The sequence below is a fragment of the Chiroxiphia lanceolata genome, chromosome 6, assembly GCF_009829145.1.
Source record: "Chiroxiphia lanceolata isolate bChiLan1 chromosome 6, bChiLan1.pri, whole genome shotgun sequence".
Lineage (NCBI taxonomy): Eukaryota > Metazoa > Chordata > Aves > Passeriformes > Pipridae > Chiroxiphia > Chiroxiphia lanceolata.
Genome location: NC_045642.1, coordinates 11,010,704 through 11,027,309, shown reverse-complemented (window position 1 = coordinate 11,027,309; position 16,606 = coordinate 11,010,704). Strand labels below are relative to the sequence as shown.

At 38.4% G+C, this 16,606-nt stretch overlaps 1 protein-coding gene across 15 annotated transcripts in view; it reads right to left on the bottom strand.

Moving 5' to 3' along the window:
• Window positions 1-16,606, bottom strand: part of MRVI1 (murine retrovirus integration site 1 homolog) — a 101,844-nt gene that overhangs the window by 30,231 nt on the left and 55,007 nt on the right. For 14 of the 15 annotated variants that reach the window (XM_032691489.1, XM_032691492.1, XM_032691495.1 and 11 more), the window contains 3 exons: window positions 6,154-6,251; window positions 5,678-5,741; window positions 1,036-1,224 (listed from right to left, as the gene is read on the bottom strand). In XM_032691489.1, the coding sequence (XP_032547380.1) occupies window positions 1,036-1,104 (69 nt within the window). In that variant the 5' untranslated portion in view covers window positions 1,105-1,224; window positions 5,678-5,741; window positions 6,154-6,251. The remainder of the gene's footprint in view (window positions 1-1,035; window positions 1,225-5,677; window positions 5,742-6,153; window positions 6,252-16,606) is intronic. The other variant, XM_032691504.1, reaches the window with a different exon arrangement.

The following is a 16,606-nucleotide window of genomic DNA, read 5'->3' as shown; positions in this document are numbered from 1 at the left end:
TCTTGAGCTAATATATGCTCTCAGCTAATAGTCTGATGAACTTGCATCCACCTGGGGTGTTTATCTTAAACCAGGAAACTAACACTCAGCACAATGTGCAGTTTAGATGGAATGCATGACAAATCAGTGTGGGGCTCACTGCTCACAATATTTTCCAGCAATGTTAGAGCAGCGGATGTTTTCATCTAAACTGTAGAATGTAGTGTCCTCAAACCCAATGATGGTGATACATTTTTAACTGAGGATGTGCCAGATTATAAATCCTCTCTTTCTTTACACCAGTTTGCATGCAATTGGGTGATTTGGATAAGTTGTGATTTTCTAATCAGTACAGGTTCTTTACCTGAGCTAAGATAATGATTAAAAAACACAAACAACCCCAGTTTATTAAAACATAAAATTACTTTTTATCTTTCGTATAGATTATTGAAAAGGGAGAAGAGCCATCTCTTACTGATTTTTGTAATTTATCTGCAAACAAGGCATGTAAAAACATATAGATGCCACAAATTAGAGAGGCAAAATGATGAATATGTCTGGGGAGCACCCACCTGCTCTCTGCATAGTTCCCATGTATGTTCAGCTACTGCTGAGAAAGACTACAAACCAAAAAGCCCTCATGAATTGCATAACATCTATATCTGTAAAAGCAACACTAGTTGCTCCAAGACTACTGTGAAGTACAAGCCTAAATTATTTTCTCAGAGGTTCCAGTTTTCTGTAATCACATCAGAAAGGACATCTTTGGACAGCTTTGATATATGTCTGTCCATTCTGAACCATTTATAATCCTCCAGATCAAAATGATAAACAACTGCCTGAGCCACTTGAGTTCTCACCCCTTAGGCTATAAAATATTTGAAGAACTCTAAGAATATCAACTGAAGGATCATTCACAGCTTTATCAACCAAGCAAAACACACTAATTCAGAGCAATGATTAGATTTTGTTTTATAAACTCCTAGATATACACAAAGAGGTTTCACCCTCGGGTTTCCAACAGGAGTCAGAAAACACCTTTGTAAGAGTGCTTACTTTGGCTGGAGGAGAACTGTTGTGCTGTGCCTCTTGTGCTCGTCCCTTGTCTTCAGGTGAGGTTGGCATGGTGGGCAGCGTGAAGCACGTGGAGCTGCACTGGGCACTAACAGGACCATGCACTGCTGGCAATGGTTGTTTCAAGTCAGCCTGAAGGCATAAGCTCTGAGAGGCCTTGTGATCTGCAGGCTGTGTTAGATGCCAAAAAGACAAACCAAATCTGTTTAAAACTCTGTGCTCTCACACTGAGATCACTTTACAATAACAAACAGCATTAAGGTTTAAAATTAAAAATGCTATCTTGTGTTTTATTAACTAGAGCTTTCAAGGTCAAGTATAACCTAGCAAATGCATTCAAAACAGACAACCTTCCATTCTTGTTGCTATTTCCACCTCTTCTCTCCATTTTACTGGTTTTTATTTTGTCATTATGACTGTGACCAAATTACCTTCTCTAAGTTGTTGACTTCTAAGAAGTCAACAGCATCTTGGATATCACAGAATCACAGAATGGGTCAGGTTGGAAGGGACCACAGAGGGTCATCTGGTCCAACTTCCCTGCTCAAGCAGGGTCATCCTAGAGCATATGGCACAGGACTGCATCCAGATGGTTCTGGAATATCTCCAGTGAGGGAGATTCCACAGTCTCTCTGGGCAACCTGTTCCAGCACTCGGTCACCCTCACAGGAAAGAAGTTCTTCCTCATGTTCAGGTGGAAATTCCTGTGCATCATTTTCTGCCTGTTGCCTCTTGTCTTATTGTTTGGCACCACCCAGCAGAGCGTGGCTCCATCCTCTTGACAACCCCCCTTCAGATATTTATACACATCGATGATGTTCCCTCTCAGTCATCTCTTCTATACTGTGCCTTTTAGCAACTAACAAAGTCTTCATGCTGCAGAGAGTGATCTCAGAGGAGCAAAACTGGAACCCCAGATGGTGGCACTCTTCATTTGAGCAAGAGCAAGGCCTAGATCAATTGTGCAAAAACTTGGTACCTCTGCACAAGACAACAGGGAAAAAAATTCTCTGCCTATTAGCTGAGAAAATTCTTGTCATTAGTGTCAAGGGGAGGTACTGCATTCACAAGACAAGAGAGCCTGTACCGAAGTCTGAGCACGAGCAGCGCGTAGAACAAATCAGTCCTTACAGCAGCAGTGGGCGGATTGCAATACTTACTGCGACACCTGCCCGAGAGTTAGGGAACTGTCCTCACCAACACATCACTGACCTCGGCAACACATCACTGCACTCCCCGGCGGCGCCTGCAGGGCATCAGAGACCGCCTGGTGCACAGCTGCTGTCTGCACAGGGAACAGCTGACTGCATCCCCTGCACAGCTTCTGTATGTACTGGGGCCAGCTGACTGCATCCCCCTGCACAGCTCCTGTCTGCACTGCATCCCCCTGCACAGCTCCTGTGTGCACCAGGGCCAGCTGATTGCATCCCCCTTACAAATTCCCAGCTGAGCACAGCACGGAGCAACGCACTCAAACAGTACCATAACAACTTCAGTAGTTTGCCCAGGAGATAAGTATACCCAGAAAGCACAAGTTCAACCTCCAAAAGCATGTTATCTTCTCCCAAACCAGAACTCCTGAGATGTCATCTCAATTCTTTTACTCTTCTGGAACTCAAGATAGATGGAATAAAGAGGTTGAGACGGGGAGATGATTTGAAGTTCAAGGCATTTAGCAGAATTCTAAGATTAACTTTCTACAGTTTTCCCTTCCATTTCAGGGGTGGGCAAAGAAATGTTTTCAGGAACATGTTGGTTTATCGAGACTGACAATCAAAATTGTCAAAATAAAGCTGTTGATCTTTAAAAAAAAATAGCAAAAAGAAAGAAGAGGCAGAGCCATTCACAAGAATTAGTGAAGCAGTCTCAGTAGTGACAAGTTCCTCACCTCAGCTCTCACAGCAAAAAAATCTGTGTTGTAAAACCTGCAGGATGTGTGAAAACTTCGGACTGCAGAAGCAGATAAGACTGATGCTTTTACTACGTTTATTTCACATTATGTTGGAAACTTAATTTTCTCTTTTACTAGAAGAGGAATACAAGGCCACCTCACATGAAATTTCATGCAGAACTAACAGGTTATAAGAATGATCCTACACAAGCATGAGTGTGTTCAGGGAAAATAATTATTTCATTGCAGTCCTTTGATAAAGACTGTGAAAAAGATGCAGCATATACATCATCATTACAAATGAGACTGTTTTTGAACAGTGAGCATGAAGATTTCTCAGAGCAGTAAATGCTTTAGGGACAGCATGTTTCAAGCTTTTGTAAACATTCGGAACCTCTTACAGGAGAATTCCTACCTCTACTGAAGTAAGTGGAAGTTCATGTTTATATCATGATTTTACCCATCTCTGACTTCAAATAAGAGTAGAGGAAGCTTTCTCTGAATAAAATGCTTTTAAAATGTTTATTATAGCAAAACATCTTTTAAGTCCCTAATATGACAGAAAACATTTATGATCACACAGATTTTAATAAACCCTCAGAGATTAGACAGCAGTAGCATTAAACATCTCCGTGTTTCAACAATTAAGTATCAAACAACAGTCAGCAACCAGATGACTATGAACAACACATGAAGACAAAATGGAAGCAAGGTAACTAAAAAAAAAGTGGCACAGGCTTGCTTTTCCTCTGCAGCAAAATCCTGGCATCCTACGCAATTTCTGAGCTTGCAAGAACTCAAATTCAAACAAAAACAAAAAAGAGAAGATACAAATTTGGCTGTTTATCTAATCCTTCTTCAGTGTTTGCCTTATGAATTTATACTGGTTCTGATAGATTCAACTCAACAGAATGCTGGGCCTGAAAAATCAGGAATGTTTTGAGTCATGGCCAAAGCATGTTTGCAGTCCTACATGGAATTGTATAAGCTATTGCATCAAAGTGGTTTATTCCGGGTCTTAGCTGAGTTCCCAGTGCATACTAAACTTAAAAGAAGTAATGCAAGTTATCTTGAAACGAGAAAGAGCTGTTAAGCACATCAAGTTTCAGTTCATTTTTTAGATTTAAAAAGCAAGAAAACTTTGAAAGCAGAAGAAATAAATCAGCAGGCTTGTCTAAGAATAGAAAGGGACAAATCTCGAGCTGTGTTGTCTTAGAGATACAGCACAGAAAGTACAGCCAAGGCAGAATGGAGGGGAAAAAGATGAATTTACTCCACCTTAACAACCCCCAGATTTGGAGTGGACTGAGCTCAGGCCGTCTCTGACACAGTTAGAACCTTACTCTGATTTCCTTACAGAGCTATCTTGCAAATAAGCTCCAAATCTTTGTGCTGATCAGTAGGAAAATTTCTTCCTCTGACTTTCCATTTTTTCCTAATATCTCTCCAGAAAACCCCGGTGTTGAGGACTATATTGGAACAGTGAAAGCTTGCACATAATTATTCATATTCTTAGGCTTCTTAAAACAAACACCACCTTCACACCTTGACTGCACTGCTGCAGTCCTGCACACTGCCAAAGTGAGGGCCACTAAATATTGGTATTTCTACATAAAGATGTAGTTCAATTAATAAACTATATGACTTAGAGCTCCTGAACTATTAATTTTTCAGTCTAAAAGCTTATCTTTAACTTGTGCAGTGTTCTTAAAATCAGTAGTCCAGATCCTTTAAAGACTTTATGATGTTTAACCAGCACAAACATCACGTATTGTAAATGCAAAAGGATATAATCAATGGAAACACCTCCTTGCTCCAAGCTGTGCAGAGTTATGCCATTTTCTGCATCAATTACTGCCTTCTGACACTGGTAGGAAAGGCAAAGGCTTAGAAATGATGGAACCTTAAGATATTAGTGAATAAATGTCCTTCCATCACTGCTGAAGTGACCTTACGCCCATTTGGTTGGGCAATGAAAACAGCCCCAGTAAATGTCACAGAGAGTCAAAATGTATAGAAAAAGGGGGCTTTGTGAGAACACTCTAACAAGAATTAGAGGAGCTTATCTGTGTCTCACAGATGTAGAAAGAAAGGAAAGAAATGTCTTTGGAAAATGTATTTCACTGGAAGGTACATTTTTTCTGCTGCAGAGCATTAGGGAGGAGTGCAGCCTTGGAGCTTACAGAAACTCACACCTCTATTTACAAAACCAGCTCACAGCCTCCCTGAACACTGAGCCACAGTGCAGAGAGCATCACTATCCTGGTTCTAAGCCTGGCTCATCTGCCAGCTGAACAGCCTTTGGAATAATGCTACCATCAGCTTTGCCAGCTTTATCTCCTTTCCACAAGAATAAGCAAGTTTCAGTCAAAGGAGGAAATGATATGCTAACAATACATGTAATGCAGTGAGGTGCCAACTGAAACAACTGTCATTATTGTCCCTGAAGACACTGAAAGGAGAGAGAAAAAAATACACCTGCACTTTAAAAACAGTCAAGGTGCATAAGCACATGTTTGCATCCCAGGCACTGAGACAATTTCAAGATTCTGTTATTTCTTTTGTTAGGCATTGATCAAACTCTGTCTGGCCTATATCCTACCAAAGGATGTCAGGACATTACTGTAGTATTTTATCTGAGTAAATGATCTCTCCCAAAACTCCATTCTTTTCGAAATTGCAAGAGCTCCAAAATTACCTTTTAAAATTAAATACCAGCAGAGATTAACTCACATGTCACAGGCAGAGTGGATGTGGGTGAAGATCTACAATCTCAGTCTGCACGAGCCTTTTGCACCTATAAAATGAGTTAAAAAACACAAACAAATGACCTACCCTAGTTACCAGATTCTGCTTATTCCCACACTAGGAGGAGACAATCTAAAGAAAAAAAAAGTAAGAAAAAGAAAGAAAAGAGAGGATGGAGTGCCTTTTAACATTTTGGTCTGTTATTATAAACTTACTGCTTAAAATAGTTAGGAAAAAAATGATCCCCTGAGCTCAAATTTGTAGTCAGATATAGATCAGTGAATGCAGAGAACTTTCTTTTACCACTGTGTAGGCTTAGAGTACAATCTCCAGGAAATGGAAATCTGGGAGCTCTATTCCATAAAAGGGAAAAGTATTTAGAGGCCCTTGGCTTTCAGTGTGTTCTCTCTGCAACTCATTTTACCATAGTAGAGAAAGTTAAGTATAATCAGTTAACTTACCCTCTGTGAGTCACGGCCGAGTCCTGTGTCAGCGAAGGCTCAGATAAAGGTGCTTTACTCCATCCCCACTGAGAGCTTGGCACTTGACCTTGAATGCTCTGTCACGTCACAACAAGGATATACAAAAAAGAGCAGAAATAAACACTTAAGAAAGCATTTTATTAATATATCTTGACCTCATACTGCCGGTGGTCAAGTCAAGCAACTCTCATTTGTCAACAACGGGAGCTGCGTGCTCATGAACACAGCTGAGCTGCACCAACCCTCAGTTGCTTTTTGTAGCCTTTTTCTTTTCTGTGCTGTAAAGTGGTTGTAAAACACTAACATGTTATAAAGGGATCTGTTTGCACTCTTTTTTGTAGAGCTGTAAAAGCATATGGAATTTGTGCAACATTTTGAATTATGTTTTGCAGCTTTGAAGTACTTAAAAACCACTAAACTTCCTTCCTTCAAACCAAGTGTGAGCAAAACAGGGTGGTTTTCTCATGTTTTTACCATAGATTAAGTTTTCAAAGACAAAGCATGATTATAGTTTAGGATACACAAACAAAGTTTATTGGCATACATTAGCTATCTCAAAAAATTAAACGAACCTCAACAACACAACCAAACCAAATAAACAAAACACATAAAACCAGATCCAGGGTATCTTAATAGAAATACTTTAATATTTTGCTTTAGGACTTCAACATTTTTGTGTAATAGAAATATTGACTGAAAAAGGGAAAAAAACAAACCCACAACTAAAGCTGACTCATGTACATTCTTACTCTATGTGACAAAAGATACTACATGGAAGTTGGAAGACACTTTCTTTATTGTCTGCAGCACAGGAAAACACTGACTGTCTCCTACTACATCTCATTTTTATGACAAAAGAGTGGTTTTTCATGTTAAATACTTAGGTTTGCAAGATGTTAAGATCCTGCTCCAGCCAGTTTAGCAAAACACACAGTCATAGCCCCCAGGACTAATATAAGGCCTCTCTGTGATAACCTCACTGTTCTGAGTTCTGCCCACGGCCAGACAACCGTACAAGGTAAAATCTGGAAGACAAAGTGGTGTTTCTGTTTATGAGATACAGAACAACTCCTCTGGGGCATGCAAAGTGTATGTAGCCACTATGTGAATTCAAAGCATCTGTTTTCATTCTGAGAACTACAGAGATGAATTCCTGAGCACAGAGGTTAATTCCTGAGCAACTTCAATAATACTTCCTGACAGAAGAACACTTCCAGGTTGCAGCCTCAGAGACAAGGGATAAATGTGCATAATTCTGTCACAAAGGTATTTTAAAGGAAGAAACTAACAAAAGCTTAAGGAAAATACAGCTTCTAAAAAGCATCTCTCAGATTAAGTGTGTACAGACTTCCTTGGGACTACAAGCTACACATGCAGGACTTGATTTACAGAGCACCATGACAGGAAAGAATCTCCTTGTCTGCTTCCTGTTTTCCTCATAGCTCAGGAACACATAAAACTTGATGGTTTTCAATAATGTGCTTGAATGAGAGAAAGGAAAAGTTAGGTCAGGCAGAGAGTAAAATGTTGTTTTGATGCATGTCCAGCCTGATCCGATCGGGAGCACTCAGGAGAATATCTCCAGCAATGGCTAGTTATGACACTGTTGAGACTGAAAAACAAAAGCTTTGGGGGTGAAAGGTTATGCTGGTCCATTACCAACAAGATCAACTCCTAAAACAAGGCATTTGGTCTGGTTATGCATTAAAAATTTTATATCAGAGTTTAAAGAAATCTGATAACTAACCCCAATGGAGTTTAGTGGAAAACGTTTCCTGGGAGTTATGTACTTAACTCCAATAGGATCCATTCTGATCCCAACTTTAGTCTTTTCCCTGATGCATTAGAGAAAAAGGAATTGGGCCTGATTTCAGTCACAGACAATCATTTTAACACAGCTAAATGGAAATTTAAGACTTACTAAAAGATCATAACTGTATTTGAAAATAGCACTTTTTTTTTCGTAAAATGCTGCCTGCCAGCTTCATTTGTTTTAGCAATGTTTTTACAATTTTGGTTTTGTTAGCAGCCAGTGTTTAGATTTACTTCTCTTGCTGCAAAGCATCCAGAGGAGTGGCTTACAACCTTCCTTTTTTCTCATGATTTCTAGGCTGAATTTTATGCTGCAGACAATCAGCAAACAGATGAAGAATGTACATATTTTAGAAACACTAAGGAACAGTATTTCACTACCTTTATAGACTGGTAGATCCAGATTTTAAAAAAAGGGCTTTTCTTTTAAGGTAAATATATTTTAGGCAGCTTGAAAGGTTTCCCTATTCCACTACCCTATTCCACTACTTTGTTTAGGGGCAAGCAGGAGTTAACGTTGAACAAATCAAACTTTTATAAATTACTCTGCTTTGGATGCAAATGTTTTATCTTCAGTTTTTGGTTTTTATTTAGAACTAAAAAGAATGTAGGGAAATGAGGTTATAAGTAGCATTACCTCCCTGTGAAAGCAAATGCTTTTAAGAATTGCATACAAGTTCACAAAAAAAATGTTCCGATTCGCTTGTAGTGTTTATTCATTTTGGGGCTTTTCTTTGAACAAATCATCTTAAGACAGAACTCCAATAAGGTAATTTTATCTGGTTAAGTCTATAGCTAAGACACTGAACCCAGGTCTCATATGGGAAGGACAGCCAAAGGGAGCTATGGAAAACAATAGATCTGCCAGGTTCTTGGAGCAGAGGCTTCTCCCCAGTCATGCCATTCCAAGAACGTGGCACTCCCCATGTTCCACATTCCGTGCTGGACACAACAGGACAATTGTGGCAAGAGAACCAAAAGGAGGTGGCACTTCCTCATGGATTCCAGACCTGAAAGCTTTTGCCCATCTGTTCCCCCTCATTCAATGGCTTGCATTCAGCACAAACTACAGTCAGGTTAATTTAAGACACGCTCTCCAGAGTAAAAAACTTTTATGGCCAAAGAGAAAACAATGCATGTATCTCTCTCCCTTTTCTTGTTATCTGCATGGCTTGGTTTTGGTTTTTTTATTGCTTTCCAAGTATTTGTGCATATTTCATAGCAAAAAGCAAAAAAGCCTCTTAAGAAAGTAGAAGAAACTGAAGTGAATATGAAGCCAAATATTCAGTCTTTCAAAAGATAACAGTGGAAGCCACCTACATATTTCACTGAGCTTACTAAAGTTTTATGCTCAAATCCTTAGAGGAAGCTCTCCAACAGTGAACCAGTTAGTTGTGGTAGATCCTTTACCTCCCAGGAAATTGTCTTCCAAAGCCACATCACAAACCTCTGCTACACACAAAGAACAAAGTGCACAAGCATGCCAGGCTAGGTCATGAAACAGTCAGAGCTGCCTATCAGATCTCACCATCCAGAAGGTTTTAGATGTGCCTCATGCATTCTAACTTTCAACTTGTACCCCAAATATGCTTTTATAATTTCAACAATCCTTTCCCTTGTTTCGTGTCATAAACCAACCTACTCCCACAAAAAAAAGCCCAAAACAAACCCAAAACCAAACATAAACATCCTCCAAAAGTGAAAACTCCCTGCCACTCTACAATTCATAGGTAGCTGTTTCCATAAGTTCTGTTAATTTGTGAACAGCAAATTAACAAGTAGCAGTGCTCAGCCAGATGGCCTCTAGGAAACCAGCTGGGCTGAACTTTGGGGTACTTTAAAAAAGATTATATATATATATATATATTTAATAAAAAAGGTAGTACATGTGATGTTAAGAAAAACGAATCCCTGATTTATGGAGTATTATGCACAAATTAAAGAATTCAGCCAGCAGTAGGAAATCTGATGATCAGCAGACTGTCAGATCTCAGGGCAGAGTTGACATGTTTCTTAACTTGAAGATTATTTTTGATAGACTTTAAGGAAATGCAGTTTAAAGGAAGAATGTGAACATGGAGTGGGTGGATATTTGGCATGGAGAGTAAGGATTTCTAAGCGTAAGGAACAGCATATAAGAAAGTGTGAAGATAAGAGTGGGAGAACAGTACATTAAGTGTCATTCAGGAGGGTAATTCAAAAGAAATCTAGAGCTAGGAAGTATCTAGAGAAAAAAATCTATTGTCTTACAATGTAAAGGCAGTGACCTTAAAACAGGATAAAATGAAAAAAAAAGTTGAAAATTATACATGAGTGAAAAATGCTGCTCTCTTCCTCCTCCTAAACTACTTACCATTTGAAAAAAACACATAAATCAGTTTAGGAGGCAGCCTCAGTGCTTGTTGCACGGTGCTGAACAACCCCTCTGATGTAGGACTGCTCACTGATAAATCACTCAGCAGAAATTGTTAATGCCAGTAGCACTCACAACACCAGGAGATGATATTACCACCAAACATGCCTTTGCCTAAATGAGCATCATGTACTCAGTGACACTGAGTCAACAAACAGTTGTTTGGGTTTCTTTCTTCTCACAGATTTGGAGAACCCAAATGCAGTCCAGAAACCATGCTGTCTGGACTGCATGTGTTATACATCACATTCCAGTTACACATTTATTTTTGTCTGTGGTGTAGGCAGAGTTGGGAGCTTGAGATGATATTTTCTCAAATTTCCACTTGACTATATTCTTAGTTAATGCAAAAGGAGAACAAATATGCTTGTGAGGAGGGGAGTCAGACAAGATTAAGGAAAAAAAAATTAGTGCATTTTGGTGTAGATTCCTCCTCATTTGAGAAAAACCTTAAGAATGCTACATGAAGTAACATTTTCAAAAGCAATTTTTATATATAAACATTCTATAAACTGTTCTGTTCTCCAGGGCAGTGGGATATCGACCTTATATAATTTGGAAAAAACAACTACCAAAGGCCTAACTTAGAAACATAAATAAGTTGAAGGCAATTAGGGTAGAACACTATTGCTTAGTGACCCAGGAGCCTTGTTGCTAGTCAAGCAAAAAAATTTTCCAAATGAAGAAATGAAACAAAATTCTTTCTTTCCCAATCACAAAGGGTAATCCCAGAGGGTACACTTTGTTGAACAATCCAGCAATAAATAGCCTTCTCTGGCATCCCAAAATGCTATTGTGGGCTTTCAAGCAGGGAGATTATACTCTACTCTCCATCTTGCATAGATAAATAGCAAAACAAGCATTTTATTCCCATTTTATGCTTCCTGGACACAATCAGACTCACATTTCCTTACTTTAGTGATACATGTACACGGGGTTTTTTTGCATTACAAAAATGAGCACACACCAAAAGAGCAAGAATTTCTCCTTTTTGTGAGAATATATAATTATGATCTGATTCCACTGAGTTTTTTGAAATACTGCTGTACACAAGGAAAGGAATATCTACAGTATCAACTTTTTCAAAGAATCAGCCATTGTCTGGACTTTGGCTGCTGACTGCTTATTTGACTGCAGTAACTTACATGTTACTGTAAGATGGCCAGACTGGAAGATCGATTCCCAGAATCAAGGAATGTTTTAGGCTGGAAGGTCATTTGGACCAACCTCCTCCTTGACCCTTGCAGGGTCAGCACTGAAGCAACTAAAAGTTGCTTTGGACTTTGTCCAGTTGGAGCTTGAAAACTTCCAAGGACAGAACTTGAAGAATTTCTGGTAGATCTAAACCAATGTTTAATTACCCCCACAGTAATTCCCCCCTTGCTCCACCCTTACATCCAGTCTGACTGTCCCTTTAGGATCCTTGTCTCTCATTCCCCTGCCATGCACCCCTGTAAAGTGCCTCAGTCCATCTTTTTAGCAACATCTTACTTAAGTATTGCAAGGCTGCAACTCAGGTCTTCTCCAGGCTAAGCAGTACCAGTTTGTTCCCTTGGCATCCTACCATGGGATCTGTGCCTCCTGATTACCATAGTGGTTCTCCCTGGGTTTGCCCAAGTTTATCAACATCCTGGGGGCCCAGATGTGGTGAGAATGTATTTCTATTCACCCTCCATGTCTACTAAATGGGCAGACCCTCAAGGGACTTGATTAGTAACATCAGGTGAAATGGAATGCCAGCAGTAAGAACTAACTACGTTATTTGAATCTAATTATTCTAATCTAATTATGCTGCATATCAGATCACAAGAATTGTTGCTTCTGCTAGAAACAGTCCTAAATTTTACCCCTGGAGTACACAAATCTGCAGGCCTTGCTGCCTGTGAATAAGCAAAACCCAACATATACATCTCTTCCCTCACGCCAGCGTATGTGTGAAAAAGCAGTAACATTTTATAACACCACCTTTTAGCCTTCTTTCCTAGAAACAGACACAACTTGAGAGCCAGCAGCTACATTAATTTCTCTTATCAAGCTTCAGAAACAGGTATAATAATAATAATAATAATTAATAATTAATAATTAATCATGCAAAGGATGATTGCTCAACTTCAATATTACCCAAAGAGGTGGGGTGGGTGAGGAAGTCCTCGGTGTCTCATTCAGGTGTGATGTCAATGCAAATTCAGAGCCAAAAGCACTTTCTTGCTCAAAAGATCTATTAATGCAACACAAGATTTTGCAAACATGCTTTGCAGAAGGTCTTTTGCTTGTACTGCTGAATCATCTTCAGATTTCTGTGCCCTGTGTTATTCCTTGCTGCCAAAAGTACTCTTCAGATGCAGTCACACAGTGTCATTTTTACACTATGAAGTTCTGGCAGTAAGCATCCCTGAACTGATTTAGTCTTTAATTTAAATTTAATTTTTAAAAAGTGTGATGGGAAGAGGCAGTGCATTTACTGGACAGTTCAATCTATGTACTATGTAAACTTAGACTTTCAGAAGCTTGGAGGAAGCTTAGTTTTCTAGTTTTTTTTCTGCTGGGATTTAAAAGAAAGACCCACAATACCCAGAGACTGAAAGACCACCCTATTACTGATGAATTTGGCAAAGAAATTCAATGTGCATTTGACTGACTAAGGTAGAAATGGATTGGATGACACCAACCACCCCCAATGAGGTACATGTGTTAGCTGAAACAGCAACAAATTCTTCAAAGTCCCTCTTTTTCTATTTGGCCTAACTGAGACAGTTATGAATTTCAAGGTGAAAGCAACAAAGCATATTTGATTTAATGATTTAAGGGCTGCAAAGGTGTTGCATCAGACAGGATGATGTAGCAATTAAGAGAGAGGTAAAATAGATACTCCAAACTCCATGCATCAATGGTTGTTAGCACAGAAAATGTTCCATCAGGAGTGCTCCTGACATGGCTGTTCTTATATCTTATACAGTAAAATATTCACCTGCATTTTTTAAAATAATATTTTATAATGCAGCCACAGCACTAATTTAAACCTTAGTCATAAATAACATTTGGTGAGATGAGCTTTGAACTTTGTGAGATGAACTCTTTTGCAAGTCTAGAACCCACAGCCAAAATTACAGGAGAAATAATTTGCTCTTGTTTTATCCTTATTTGACATGGAGATGAGGTAGCTTCAGGAAAATTAAACCTGAGCCCTTTATTTTCACGTGGGGAAACTGCTTTATCACAGCAGAAAGAGATTTGCTGACTTGCAGAAAGGAAGGTCTGAAAATGAAAGCAAACAGTTGTTTGCAAAAAAAGAAAAGCAAGTCCCCATTTCCTGTGTTCTCCAAGTTCTGCACTCTGTTGGGATCCAAAATGAAGGATGGTTATTGCTAGTACCAAAAAAAAAAATAATTCCACAGCTGCCTTTCCACTCCATCTGTCCTACAAACTCTTTGCCTACAGAAACAGCATCCACTCCAATAGCAGCTCAATCGTTCTGTATGACTTGATCTTCAAGATATTAACACTGAGGACCCAAAGAAGATTTTAACCATCTCCTGCTGCTTTCCTCATTCTAAGCAAACACAGATGTATCCTGGACATGTATACTTCATTTTCTGAAGCATTCTCAAATGTGGAAGCTAACCTTTGATGATTTAAGTGAATGAAATATATAATTCCTCTTATTTTTAAACTCTTATCAGTAGGAAGAAAATAAGGCCTATTTTGGTTACTTGCTAAAGTTCTAGATTCAGGAGCTTTACTATTTGCACTCTAATTTGGAAAACATTCTTATTGGCTTGCATCTGCTAGAAAGCATGGTAAGAAAAGTAACTTTTCATTTTCTTTTAGAAAGCTACCAAACACAACACCTTAAGAACAGATGGTTTGCTAACTTTATTTCTTACATTTTCAATGATTGTTCTCCAAAACCCAGAAGGGGTACAGTTAATAATAAAGATCAAAGCTATCAGAACAAGAAAGCAATTTTTATGCATTGGCTGGCATGTACTGTACCAAAAAGCCACATTTTTCTGGGTAATTAGACAGTTCAGAACAAAGCTTTGAGGAAAACAACAGCTCTGCTCTTCTGGAATAGCACAAGCCAAATGTAGCAAAATGTTCCTCGTGTCCTTTGTCAAAATCTTTCCCTCATAAAATTATTTAGCCAACACTGTTCCATCCCTGATTATATCCAGGAGCTGATCCAAAAAATAATGTACCAGCTTTCTGCATAATCTCATCTCATCAACATCTATAAAACCCCCACAGTCATTTAATATGGTTTTATCAGTGTTATGCACAGGGAGGCCCTAGCACAGAGGTGAGTTTGAACCACAGAATTACTTCAGCAGGGAGAAAGAACTCTGGACTTTGGGGGTTACATTTTATACACTGTTTTAAAATTTTCACCTCAAAACTGAAAATAAAAATGGGGAAAGTGAGAAGGGTGTAAAAGGAGCAGAGTAACTCATATTCTGTGAGGTTTTAAAAGAGAAACAGGACATATCAGGGGTCAACTCAATATTGCTGCTGTCATTACACTATTAAGAAATTGTGGTGTGTATCTAATTATGCTCATTTTATAACTTTATCTATAACGAGTCAAAATGGCATTTTGTATTTACCTAGTTAAAAACAATTTGTATACAATAAGTTTATAGTCTGCATACATTAAGACATTATCTTACCACTGTTTTTCTTTCCTTATATTGAATAAACTAAACATGATTATATTAAAGTAATGGAATGTGGCTACTCTATTTGAAATTTAAAACAGGTGTAGAAAGGTCTAGATTGAAAAAGATTCAGTGAGTCTAATATATCATGAAATAAAAAATACAAAACCAGGTAAAATATTTAGAAAATGTGTCTTAAAAGAAGATACAGGAAGTAATTGTAATTTTAACCATCCCATAGAACTACACAGCTAAGATCAATCTTTTATAGAAGAAATGCTGAAATACTAATGCTTCAAAAGTTTTATTATTAATCAAATTTTGGGGGTTTTAGAATGCCTCTGGACAACATTCTGGCAAATGCCACAACAAAAAGCTGTGCATGAGCTGAGCACTACCTGAGGTAGTGGCAAGCAAATAAAAAGCAAATAAAAAGCCTTAAAGAGACTGAGACAAAGGCAAACAGTACAAGCAATGAATGATGTTCATTCTTTCCAAACACCTCCTTCAATAGTTTGCTGTTGCCCTTGAACTGTTTTGCTGTTCTGCCAAAACAAAACAAATCTCTTATTTGAGGACTGATTGCTTTATAATTTTATTATCACTTAAGACTTTAATCGTAGCTCTTAACTTTTAGGTAATAACTGTCCTAGATAAGAAATTAATGTAGTATTTTATTAATAAATAGATGCAGATCAGAGAATGATAAATTAATACAAGACTGTACAACATTCCAAACTTTGCTATTTCATTAAGTTTCTTTACAAAAGTCAACAAGGTTTTTAAGAGAGGAAATATGCATTTTTCAAAGAGAGGTTTTGATAAAATTCTCTACCAAGCCCCTTAAGGAAACTCTGCTCTCCCAGGACAAAAGGGAAAAACTTCTTGTCATTTAAGGAAGAAAATAAAGGACAGGAGTTACAGGTCTACCTGTCTCCTGCAGAGATTAAACTCCCACAAGTACTGAGGTGTTCAACAGAGTCATGGAGAATCTGGAAAAGAGGGTCTGTACAGGTGATTAGAGGTGAAATGGGAAAATCATATCTAAAGACAGCCAAGGCAGTTCATGGGATACTGGGCACCTGAATGATAAAATGCCAGGTGAAATAGGCTGCTGAAAAATGCAAATCAATGCACCTGGGGAAAAAGAAGAAGCTTAAGGCTAAAATCTGAGCCCATCATATGTTTTGCCAGTCAGGAAAGAGACCTGAGTAATTTTGGATAGTTCTCAGAAAATAGCATTCAGCAGCAGCCAAAAAGGCAAAAATGTTAAGAATTAATAGAACATGAGCCCAAATTTTGAAACAGTTCTCAAAAAAAAGGTTGCATCTCAAAAAAACAACCAAAAAACTAAAAAAAACCCAATATAAATACAAAGGGTTCATAGAAGAATGAATGGTCAGAAATTGCAAATGGTTTCCATGGAAAAAAGACAAGAGCAATTAATCTTGAAAAAGGGACAGTTCTGGATAGAAACAGATTAGAACATTATGAAGAGACTGGAGGGGGTTGCCCATCAATTATTTGCTCACAATTCCTCACAGTACATAAG